General features: G+C 40.2%; 1 protein-coding gene across 1 annotated transcript in view; it reads left to right on the top strand.

Moving 5' to 3' along the window:
* Window positions 1-309: 309 nt before the first annotated feature.
* The window catches only part of LOC134575461 (alpha-2-macroglobulin-like), a 128,485-nt gene continuing 115,803 nt past the window's right edge, over window positions 310-12,991 (top strand). The window contains exons 1-4 of the mRNA XM_063434755.1: window positions 310-424; window positions 1,017-1,200; window positions 5,929-6,091; window positions 9,100-9,152. Coding sequence (XP_063290825.1) covers window positions 360-424; window positions 1,017-1,200; window positions 5,929-6,091; window positions 9,100-9,152 — 465 coding nt within the window. The 5' untranslated portion in view covers window positions 310-359. The remainder of the gene's footprint in view (window positions 425-1,016; window positions 1,201-5,928; window positions 6,092-9,099; window positions 9,153-12,991) is intronic.

Below are 12,991 nucleotides of genomic sequence, written 5' to 3'. Positions count from 1 at the left end.
CAGCTACTCAGATTGGAGACGGCAGCATACAAGATGGTAAATACACAAAGACCAAAAAGATATGACAAAACATTGAGAATTGGATTGTTACAGAAACACCTGATCAGACCTGTCCACTTCATCTATTCAATGTCCAATGGGTAGAAGGTTGGACATAGCAATAGAGCAAACACACTTTGGACTGACCACTTTGAACTTAGTAAATATTTATTTTGTTATAGCCTGTGTTCTTTCTGTTGTTCATTTGTTAGTGGGTGTGCCTGCAAGGGGAGGGGGTGAGCTGGACATTTTTTGATCTGTTGCACAGAGTTCTAGAGAAAGAAGTAATTTGGAGGGTAGCAGTACAGAGCTTCCACGCCATGGTGCCCTGGGCTTTTTATATTGGCCTGATCTTCTGCTTCTGCTGGTCCTCTGAAGCTAAATTGTAAGTATTTGTGTGTGATCACGTAATGAACAAAAAGTGTGTTTGCTTTTTTTGACTTTGCACCAAATTCTGTTTGATATTGTTCAGACTTCAATTTTGTTTGGTAGCACGTAAAAGCCTGGTTGTTTGAACTGAATAATTTTGGGCAAACATTGTGTGTCTTTTCTTTTTGTTAAGCAAGTGTTCTGTGTTCTTATTAAAAGTCTTTCAGGTAAAATACAATTCTACTGTCTTTAGAAATAATAACATGGCAAGATGTAGCTTTATTTATATGATATGGTTTATCTATCGACAAGTAGATGTCAATACAAAAGTCAGCAATGAAAGGAACCACATTGATTTATATTTTTTATTTAAAAATAATATGAATTAAAAATATTTAACCAGGAATGGTTATATTTTGTTAGTTTTACAATATATCCTGGGGAGTCAACTCAGCATTTCATCTTGTCAAAGTTGATATTATTAATTCCCTGGATTCACATGAAAAAAATAAAATAAACAAACAAGTAGCAGTACTAAGTATAGATTTTTTACAAAAGCCCATTCTAGCACCTATCTTTTAATTTATCATTTTTTTTCCTCCGGCCAGACATTATGCAGTGATCATCCCTTCAGAGATCCAAGCACTTCGTTCTCAGCTTGTTTGTCTACATGTAGAAGGGGCTGAGGGGGAGACCAATATCACGCTCAATCTCATCACAGTCGATGGAAACACAACACTGATTGAGAAGGACGTGGAGCAGAAGTCTCTGTTCTCATGCATCCAATTCCAGGTACATTTAATAACATATAGCAACAATCAAGCAATGGAGGGTGCACAAAAATAGAAATGCATGGATTACAATTCAAAAAAGTGCTCACTGTAAATACCTTTTTCTTTCAGGACTTAATCAATACAGTATAATGTAATATTATGTTATATGTAATTATGTAATATAATACACAAGCACACTCCGCATAAACAAGTACTCTTTATTAGAAATCCAAAACAACACTTAGTCAATTCTTGAGAAAGTCCCTTGGTCGATACGTTGGGGGTGTAACGGACCCCCTATACTCTGACTGAGTATATCCGTTGTGATTCTCCCATTTCCCAAGCGAAGCGGTGATTAGAGCTCTTGGTTACCCAAACATCAGCCGAGACTTGATAAAGGGTACAACAGGATCTGTTTATTGAAGGCCATATCTACAGTATTTATGCAGAGACCCCTGCAGAGGATCTCCATTCACAGTAATGTAAACCATAAGCCCGCCCCAGCGTCGCTGTGTTTGGGAGATAATGGTATCTCCCAGACACAGGAAGCCGACACACAAAAACCCACAAAATACACAGAATACAGCAATGCATCCCCACATGCCCTACATCCCTGGTCCGAGCTATGTTCCCTGCAAATTTCAGAGTGATCTGATGTACAGAACACGAAAAATCACTGTGTTTCCAGGTACATACCTGAAAACAGTTCAACAAGATCGCTTGGTTTAGGCAGGTGAAAGTAGCGGCCAATCGGGAAAAAAGGCGCAAACACATAGCGGCTAATCAGCATTCACGGAGGAGAGGTGTTTTGCAGGCCAATCGGAAGAAAGGGTGCGGACACACAATGGCCAATCAGCATTCAGGAAGGGAAGGTGTTTTGCTGGCCAATCGGGAGAAAGGGTGTGAAACCAATTTGAATTGTAGCACTTCTCCCATTGGTCGGCACAATCTCAATGGTTGTGAAGCCACCTGATAGTTGCATAGTGTCGGCTAGGGCTCACGCCTATCCCTGGTGGATGTCTCCATGTGGGTAGCACCAGGTACAGCACTCTTTGGGGAAGGGCTGGGCCAAAGCAGTGGAGGGAGGGCTGCTCTCTGTTGGGGGTCACAGTTATATTTACACAGTTCATTACATTGGGTGTTGCTGTTATTTTGGTATCAGGATCCTCTGTTCTGTCATTATTCTATTGTATGTCTATTATCCCGTATGTAATCCAAGTTGTTTGTCAAAACACCATTAAAGATGAAAAATCAATACATACCATAAATATTAATTAAATACGGGAATTGAAGTAACATTAGGAATAAATGGAATACAATTTTGTATGTTTTGTGCTTTATTTCCTAGATAAATAAAGTAATTTGGGTTCCACTGGTGAGGGCAACGACTCTTCCCCTGCTTTGTGTACAAATTGTCATTAGAGGGGGAGGAGTTGGCACATCAAGATCCAGTGGCACCCCTAAGGAAGTCTGCAGTTTAGTGAGATGAAACATATCAAGCAAGCACACTCTGCTCACTTAATCTCGAATCCATGGACTGCCAAGGATGAGTTCCCCAATCAGTCTTTCAGGTTCACTTACCTGGAAGGGAATCTGTTGGCCCCTGAAGTAGCGAATGACGGACTAGCAGGGTATATCAACTTCCAAGATTTGTCATCTTTATTTGTGTTTTGGCACCTTCTGGTGTTTTTGTACATTGCATTTTCGGAGGATCTGTTAGGAGAAAATTGTTAGAGTGGTGGCATTAAAAGATTATCTATTTGTATCCACCATTCTTCAATTTAAAGGCACCACTGATATTTTATTTCTTCTTCATATATTACAAAAACAAATCTATTTTTTTCTGTCTTTCTCATATTCTATGTAAAACTCAATTTAAGGCTTCACAAAATGAGACAGTCACAAAACTGAATAATTAAATTGTCACTGCAACAATTAGCAAACACATCTAAAACATAATAAAAACAAAAATACAAATAAATAGATGGAATAAAAACTTTTGACAAAGTGTATATAGTTAATGATTCTACTGTAATTGCCATCACCAGAGGCTGTAAACTAACAAGGATTTAGAAAATATAAAAATTAACCAAACAGATGCCAACAGCTGTTTTTAGTTAGAAGACATCAAATTGTTTCATCCAAACAAATGAGTTATTGTCCTTTCTTTGTTTGGACCTGCAGTAATTAACAGAGCTCCAAATGAAATTGGTCTGTCTACTGGAATTCAACATTTAGTTTTAAAATGGCTAAACTAGAAAATGAGAAATTGATAGCCAAAGAATGCAAAACCAACCCCAAACATTTTTTCAAGTACATTAATTCTAAAAAAAAAAAAAATGAAAGCGTAGGTACACTGAAAACAGAGATGGGTCTGTTAGTCAATGAAGACCAGGAAAAGGCAGACATTTTAAATAACTATTTTTCTTCGGTATATATTAATGAGGATCCTATGGCAAGAGATATGCATATGATTGCTGCAACAAACTTGCAGATAACTTGTGATTGGATAACGCGAGACAAGGTGCTACAGCTATTAAAGAAAATTAATGTAAATAAAGCTCCGGGGCCTGATGGTATCCACCCACGAGTACTTAAGGAGCTAAGTGGGGAAATAAGTGAACCTCTGTATTTAATTTTTCAAGATTCTTTTATTTCAGGTATTGTACCGGAGGATTGGAGGAAGGCAGATGTTGTTCCTATATTTAAAAAGGGTTCAAAATCCTTGCCTGGAAATTATAGACCTGTGAGCTTAACTTCTGTGACAGGGAAATTATTTGAACGGCTATTAAGGGATAATATTCAGGAATTCATTGTGAAGAACTGTGTTATTAGCAATAATCAGCATGGTTTTATGAAACATAGGTCATGTCAAACTAACCTAATTGCATTCTACGAAGAAGTAAGTAGCAATATAGATCAGTGTGTTGCAGTGGATGTGATCTACTTGGATTTTGCCAAGGCATTTGATACGGTTCCTCACAATAGGTTAGTCTTCAAACTAAAAGAAATTGGTCTAGATGAATATTCTTGTTCTTGGGTAGAACATTGGCTTAAGGATAGAGTACAGCGAGTTGTCATAAATGGTAAATTTTCAAGCTGGACAAAAGTGGTAAGTGGTGTCCCTCAGGGTTCTGTTTTGGGACCGCTTCTATTTAACATATTTATAAATGATCTTGAAATGGGCATTGAAAGCCATGTATCAGTGTTTGCAGATGACACAAAACTTTGTAAAGTAATAAAATGTGAGCAGGATATTGCCTTGCTTCAGAGGGATTTGGATAGATTGGGGGACTGGGCACTAAAATGGCAGATGAAATTTAACGTAGAAAAATGCAAAGTTATGCACTTCGGGGTTAAGAATGCACAAGCAATTTACACCCTAAATGGTAGTGAACTAGGGATAACCACACACGAGAAGGATTTGGGAATTGTTATAGACAACAAATTAGGTAGCAATATGCAATGTCAATCTGCCGTTGCTAAGGCCAGTAAGGTTTTGTCATGTATAAATAGGGGCATAAATTCTCGAGATGAAAATATAATTTTGCCTCTTTATAAATCGCTGGTAAGACCACACCTTGAATATGCTGTGCAATTTTGGGCACCTGTTCTAAAGAAGGATATCATGGCACTAGAAAAAGTGCAGAGACGAGCTACAAAATTGATAAAAGGAATGGAGCATTTTAGTTATGAAGAAAGGTTAAAAAATTTAAATCTCTTCAGTTTGGAAAAACGGCGCCTTAGAGGGGATATGATAACATTATACAAATATATTCGGGGCCAGTACAAACCATTATCTGGAAATCTATTCATAAACAGGGCTATACATAGGACACGAGGTCACACATTTAGGCTTGAAGAAAGGAGATTTCATCTAAGGCAAAGAAAAGGTTTTTTTACAGTAAGAGCAATAAGGATATGGAATTCATTGCCGGAAGAGGTGGTTTTGTCAGAGTCTATACAGATGTTTAAGTTGCAATTGGATAAATACTTGCAAAAACATAACATACAGGGATACAATTTCTAATTAGTGGGGTAATAGCTGCTTGATCCAAGGAGACATCTGACTGCTATTTTGGGGTCAAGAAGGAATTTTTTCCTAGTTTGTTGCAAAATTGGAAGTGCTTCAGACTGGGTTTTTTGCCTTCTTTTGGATCAACAGCAAAAGCATATGTGAGGAAGGCTGAACTTGATGGACGCAAGTCTCTTTTCAGCTATGTAACTATGTAACTATGTAACTATTTGCTTGAATAAGCAAAGTGTAATTCAGTTATAGTCTGGATACTTTTGGCAACCAGAAATTGATTAATTTTAATTTAACACAGCTTTGAAATATATATTTACTCAGTTCAGAGATCTACCTACTAGTTCCCATTTTTGTTAAAAAAAAGTTGTCTGAGCTACATTTTACCTCAACATTTGAATTATAAACTCATAACTATATCAACCTGTAAAGTTGCAAAATTTACTTAAATCTTCAGGAGAACTTGTTGTTCTACGTACTTAAGAATTTTATAAGGTAATGATTGAATCATTCACAGAATGTGTACATTAGGTGTGATCTCTGGTTATCCTAATAAATTAAAAGCTAACTGTATCTACAACTGGTTGCCAATGCAAGCTTATGTTAAAATATTTTTATTCTTCCTAAACCCCACCATGCTTTTTTTTTTTTTCTTCATTAATACAATAATGGCCGTTGTGTCATCTCAAGTAACCTAGTACGACTTTATATCTCGTACAGACTCCAAATCCCAAAGGGGGTAATGAAGAAGTTGCTACTTTAGATGTTACAATTAAGACACCACTGGAAATCATATCCAATAAAGCTAAGGTTCTTCTGAAGAGGCAAAGATCCAGTCTCGTGGTCCAAACTGACAAGCACATATATAAACCTGGACAAACAGGTAATATGATGGAAAGGGGATGTTTTATGTTATTTCTGCTTTTGTGTAGTTTATATCACTGCTTTAATAACCCCTTAAGGACACATGACATGTGTGACATGTCATGATTCCATTTTATTCCAGAAGTTTGGTCCTTAAGGGGTAATGGGTCCTGGTTTTATCTCAGAATCAGTAAGCATTTAATGTATACTGAGACAAATAGTTCTAAAATCTAACAATCTTTTCTGCTGTTTGTGTCCATTGTAATTTTTCTGTCGTAATTGTCTTCTGTGTTACTTTTTATGTAGAGTGTTCTGTTTATTAATATTCTCAGCTTTTTGCACCAGAAAAATTATCTATTTTCAGAGCGAGTCAGAATAAACAAAGATTTAATATTCATACAACATTCTTAGCAGGTTGGACATCATTATACAAGTGCAAAAGTTTGCCAGATTATACATAAATGAAAGGTGGCACGTTTCAGGCTGCTTTTTAAACACTTTAGTAAATGGCATATCAAGTTTGCACTTTTATTATAATCCTACACTATATGCATGTGTTATGAATGCAATACAATACTTCCTCTTTGCTTTAGCCCTTCCATTTTCATTCCGTAGAATAAGTAATTTCTCTGCCAATTTTCCAATCTGCTCCAATCTGCTCCTCTGTTTCTGGGCTGTAATTGTTGTCCCCATAGTCTACAGCAATATTTGTATGTCAAACTTTAAGGTTGCATTGTAGCATACAAGGAAGTTTTGACCAGATGGTTTATAATACAGGGATACTCTGTATAGCATAGATAGTCAGCATAACTACATTCACTGTGTATGTTCATTGTTATTATTGTTATTATTATTTATAAAGCACCAACAAGTTCCGTAGCACTGTATAATGGGTGTACTAGCAGGCAAGTATGTGTAACCAGACGAGTTGGACACACAGGAACAGGGGGATTGAGAGCTTACATGCTAGAGGGAGTGGAGTAATGTGACACAAAAGGTAATGGTAGCGTAGAAATATAGGTTGCTAGGCAAGTGTACATTAAGGGATTAGTGTTTTGTTTTGATGACAGTTTCAGGAGAGGAATCAGGGTGCGGGAGGGAAAGCTGTTTAGAGTTGAATTCATAAGCTTTCCTAAAGAAGTGAGTTTTCAAAGATTTTTTTGAAGGAGTGGAGATTGGGTGAAAGTCTAACAGAGAGGGGAAGGGCATTCCATAGGAGCGGTGCAGCCCTAGAGAAGTCTTTAAGGTGAGCATCAGAAGTAGGAGTACGAACAGAGGTTAGACGTAGGTCTCAGGCCGAACGTAGGGGAGTAGATGGTACATATTTGTATTAGTGAGGATAAGTAGGTTGGAGCAGCATTGTGTAGAGATTTGTAAGCAATTATCAGGATCTTAAATTGAGTCCTATATCTTAAGGGAAGCCAATGTAGAGGCTGACAAAGAGGGGAAGCGTGGGAGGTGCTGGCAGACAAGAAGAATCCTGCCGCATTCATTATAGACTGTAACGGGGCAAGTTGGGAACACGTAAAACCACTGAGAAGTGGATTACAGTAGTCAAGGCGAGAGAGAACTGCAGCATCGACAAACGCCTTTGCCGTATCAGGCGTTAAATAGGGTTGGATGCACACATTATTTTCAAATGGAAGTGTCAGGATTTGGTGATTGATTGGTCATGAGGGGTAAAGGAGAGGTTGGAGCCAAAGAGAGCACCTAGGCAGTGAGCCTGAGAGGTAGAAAGGATGGTAGTGCCATTGACTTGAAAGGAACACAGACAAGGGAGTAGCAACACTTGAGGGAGGGAAGACCAGAAGTTCTGTTTTGGACAGGTTCAGCTTAAGAATATGAGCAGCCATCCAGAGCGGCAGTCAGAGACACGAGTCAAGAGGGATGGTGAGAAATCAGGGGAGGACAGATAAATTTGCGTGTCATCCGAATAGAAATTATACTGGAAGCTGAAGGAGCTGAGGAGTTTACAAAGGGAGGCAGTGTAGATTGAGAACAGTAGGGGACCAAGGACAGACCAACAGAGAGGGATTGGGGAGAAGAGGCAGAACCAGAGAAAGAAACACTGAATGAGCACTGGGAGAGGTAGGAGGAGCACCAGGAGAGAGCGGTATCTTGTAGACCAAGATTACTGAGCATGAGAAGAAGCTGTTGATGATCAACATTGTCAAAAGCAGCAGAAAGGTCGAGGAGAATTAGGATAGAGTAGTGACCATGGGATTCTGCAGTGATAAGATCATTGGATACTTTTGTCACAGCTGTTTCAACAGAGTGACGCGCGTGAAATCCAGATTGAAGCGGGTCAAGCAGAGAGTTGGATTCGAGGAAGTCTGTCAATATAGCATACATAACTCTCTCAAGGATCTTGGAGACAAACGGCTGTAGTGAGATAGAGCACTAGTTGGATGGGGAATTAGGGTCAACGTTGGGCTTTTTCAGAATCAGGGTTACCGTTGCATGTTTGAAGGGCAGAGGAAATGTGGCAGAGGAGAGGGAGAGATTGAAAATTTTAGTAAGAGGCAAAGCAAGAGAAGTAGACAAAGTGCGGATGAGATAAGAGAGAATAGGATCGAAGGAACAGGTGGTGGGGTGGGAGGAACAGAGCAGAGCAGAAGCCTCTTCTGCTGTAGCGGGTGCAAATGAGCATAGGACAGCTGAGGAGGAGTTAGGGGAGAATTTGATAGAGGATGGAGATAGATGAGAGATCTCTTCCCTGATTGTAGAAATCTTCTCAGTGAAGTGAGTTGCAAGGTTTGTGGCAGTCAAGTTGGTAGGAGAGGGAAGCACGACAGGGCACAGAAGAGAGATAAAAGCACAGTCATTTGGGCTTGCGGGAGTGTGTGGTTATGAGTGTATTGAAGTAGTTTTCTTTTGAAGTGGAAAGAGCCCAATTGTTATTCAGTTTAAGAAGCTGACTTAACATAAACAACATCAGGTTTATTGGTCTAGATCTAAAATCCCTCTGCTTTTTATATTTTTATATTTTACCAAATAACATCTGTCATATTATACATTATTTTACAGTGAAATTCCGTATTATTTCCCTAAAAGAAAATCTCCAGCCTGGGAGAAATATGGTAAGTAATACATGCATAGAGCAGGGCATTGCATTCTGTATTATTATTATTATTATTGTTACTATTATTAATACTTACAAAGCACCAATATGTTCCCCAAAGATGCACAATACAGGACTAATAAACAAATAGTTGCAACAAGACATGGTGGATATACAGAAACAGTGGTGAGAGTCATGTACAAATGTACTTACATTCTAGTTTAAAGGAACACTCCAACTACCATGGCGCCAGTATAAGTAGTATTTTATAGGATTTGAGAGGATTTGACTTTGTATTTGGGTCCTCTGGGTACTGCTCTCTGCCTCCATTACTTTTTATGGGGATATGGAAGCCCTTTGTTTGAGCTAAGCCCGCTTGTTAAAGGAACACTATAGGCACCCAGACAACTTCATCTCATTGAAGGGGTCTGGGTTCACTTTCCCTGTCCCCTTAGCCATGAAGCTGCAAATATTGACCTGCCCTGCTGTAAGACAGCCCGTCCTGCTGCCAGACATTTCCTATCACTCGTGGTAGAAAGTGATAAAGAGTGGACCCGAGAGTTCAAGCTCTGTTAGGGGCATTGGAAGATTCTGTTAGGTAGGGGCATTGAAAGGGTCTGTTAGGGGCATTGAAAGACTCTGTTAGAAGCATTGAAAGACTCTGTTAGAAGCATTGAAAGACTCTGTTAAGGGCATTGAAAGATTCTATTAGGTAGGGGCATTGAAAGATTCTGGTAGGGGTACAGAAAGATTCTGTTAGGTAGGGGCATTGAAAGGCTATGTAAGGGGCATTGAAAGACTGTCTTAGGAGCATTGAAAGATTCTTTTAGGAACATTGAAAGATTTTGTTAGGGGCAATAAACTATTCTGTTAGGTAGGGGCATTGAAAGATTCTATTAGGTAGGGGTATTGAAAGATTCTATTAGGGGCATTGAAAGATTCTGTTAGGTAGGGGCATTGAAAGGCTCTCTTAGTGACATTGAAATATTATGTTAGGAACATTAAAAGATTCTTATAGGGGCTTGAAAAAAAAGAAACTTGTGGCTTGCCTCCAGACAGATATCAGACCCTCTGATCACTCTCGCCGTGCAATCTGCACGGGTTACACAGATTACCGGCAACTCTATTCTTCAGACGCAGTAAACCCAAGTACTCAGATTAGCAGATATCACCTTACAGATCGGCATAGATTGCTTTACTAGCTGTAGAAAGCTTACTTTAGACCTTATCATTATTGGTGCCCTCGAAGGTACAGTACAGTTAAACTTTATAGACTGGCATTTTTTCCTATCTCTCAGTGACAGCTAGTAACCTTTTCTATCACAGAAGGCACAACATTAAGCAGCTAGATGTATCTTGTACACCACTTCTATACTGCTTATTTATGACAGCCAGATTTTGTTTACCTTAGGTAAACACAGGTGCCCTTGAAGGCACAGATTAGCTAAACTCCTTCAGCAGTATTTAATTGCACTCGGACAGATAAACAGCTAATTGGGAAAACTGACACAAGACAGCTATCTTTTTTTAGCCTATCTAACCTTTTTATTCCTCTACACTGTGTCATCTACTTTATTACAACTTGAGTGCTTTATTGAAATTCTCTAACCACCCAGTCCTCTTTAGGACTTTCTTGTACATATCTCTGGTAGCCACATACATAGTTAGAGCATTGTTTAGTCGACAGTCCCTTTTGGCACCCATAGCAACTAGAAGTACACCGAGAAACGTATTCATATTGTGATTTCTCTTCACTGCCGCTACACAGCTCTAGGACTACCACCATCTGTACATATTTATATTTTCTACATATTTTTTATTTTCCCCTTTTTATATATATTTTTTGTATAGCACTGTATATATATTGTGTGATTAATCACCTTTAAAATGTAGTCATATTCTCATTTATTCTCGTACGGTTATACTGCCACCTCCTGGCCTTACTACAACCTACTTTATTGACTACGAAATAAACACTACCTTTTATCCAAACATTTTGGGCTAGAAACTTTGTTTCTTTTTTTTAAGTTACTTACTCTGGTGTTCAGGCCCTACCTCTATAGCCTACAGACCTTTTACTGACTCTCCCAGCCTTTCTTTCTTATTCTTATAGGGGTATTGAAAGGCTCTGTTAGGAACATTGAAAGATTCTTATAGGGGCATTGCAAGGTTCTGTTATGGGCATAGAAAGGCTCCATTAGGGGCATTGCAAGGTTCTGTTATGGGCATAGAAAGGCTCCGTTAGGGGCATTGTAATACTCTGTTAGGGGCATAGAAAGGATCTGTAAGGGGCATAGAAAGGCTCCATTAGGGGCATAGAAAGGCTCTGTAAGGGGCATTGCAAGGCTCTGTTATGGGCATAGAAAGGCTCCATTAGGGGCATTGCAAGGCTCTGTTAGGGGCATAGAAAGGCTCTGTAAGGGGCATTGCAAGGCTCTGTTAGGGGCATAGAAAGGCTCTGTAAGGGGCATTGCAAGGCTCTGTTAGGGGCATAGAAAGGCTCCATTAGGGGCATTGCAAGGCTCTGTTAGGGGCATAGAAAGGCTCTGTTAGGGGCATTACAAGGCTCTGTTATGGGCATAGAAAGGCTCCATTAGGGGCATTGCAAGGCTCTGTTATGGGCATAGAAAGGCTCCATTAGGGGCATTGCAAGGCTCTGTTATGGGCATAGAAAGGCTCTGTTAGGGTCATTGCAAGGCTCTGTTAGGGGCATAGAAAGGCTCCATTAGGGGCATTGCAAGGCTCTGTTATGGGCATAGAAAGGCTCCATTAGGGGCATTGCAAGGCTCTGTTATGGGCATAGAAAGGCTCTGTTAGGGTCATTGCAAGGCTCTGTTAGGGGCATAGAAAGGCTCCATTAGGGGCATTGCAAGGCTCTGTTAGGGGCATAGAAAGGCTCTGTTAGGGGCATTGCAAGGCTCTGTTAGGGGCATAGAAAGGCTCCATTAGGGGCATTGCAAGGCTCTGTTAGGGGCATAGAAAGGCTCCATTAGGGGCATTGCAAGGCTCTGTTATGGGCATAGAAAGGCTCCATTAGGGGCATTGCAAGGTTCTGTTATGGGCATAGAAAGGCTCCGTTAGGGGCATTGTAATACTCTGTTAGGGGCATAGAAAGGATCTGTAAGGGGCATAGAAAGGCTCCATTAGGGGCATAGAAAGGCTCTGTAAGGGGCAATGCAAGGCTCTGTTATGGGCATAGAAAGGCTCTATTAGGGGCATTGCAAGGCTCTGTTAGGGGCATAGAAAGGCTCCGTAAGGGGCATTGCAAGGCTCTGTTAGGGGCATAGAAAGGCTCTGTAAGGGGAATTGCAAGGCTCTGTTAGGGGCATAGAAAGGCTCCATTAGGGGCATTGCAAGGCTCTGTTAGGGGCATAGAAAGGCTCTGTTAGGGGCATTGCAAGGCTCTGTTATGGGCATAGAAAGGCTCCATTAGGGGCATTGCAAGGCTCTGTTATGGGCATAGAAAGGCTCCATTAGGGGCATTGCAAGGCTCTGTTATGGGCATAGAAAGGCTCTGTTAGGGGCATTGCAAGGCTCTGTTAGGGACATAGAAAGGCTCCATTAGGGGCATTGCAAGGCTCTGTTAGGGGCATAGAAATGCTCTGTTAGGGGCATTGCAAGGCTCTGTTAGGGGCATAGAAAGGCTCCATTAGGGGCATTGCAAGGCTCTGTTAGGGGCATAGAAAGGCTCCATTAGGGGCATTGCAAGGCTCTGTTAGGGGCATAGAAAGGCTCCATTAGGGGCATTGCAAGGCTCTGTTAGGGGCATAGAAAGGCTCCATTAGGGGCATTGCAAGGCTCTGTTAGGGGCATAGAAAGGCTCTGTTAGGGGCATAGAAAGGCTCCATTATGGGCATA

The sequence above is a fragment of the Pelobates fuscus genome, chromosome 10 (assembly GCF_036172605.1).
Source record: "Pelobates fuscus isolate aPelFus1 chromosome 10, aPelFus1.pri, whole genome shotgun sequence".
Taxonomy (NCBI): domain Eukaryota; kingdom Metazoa; phylum Chordata; class Amphibia; order Anura; family Pelobatidae; genus Pelobates; species Pelobates fuscus.
Note: the sequence above shows the minus strand (reverse complement) of the source record. Positions and strands in the feature narration are given on the sequence as shown.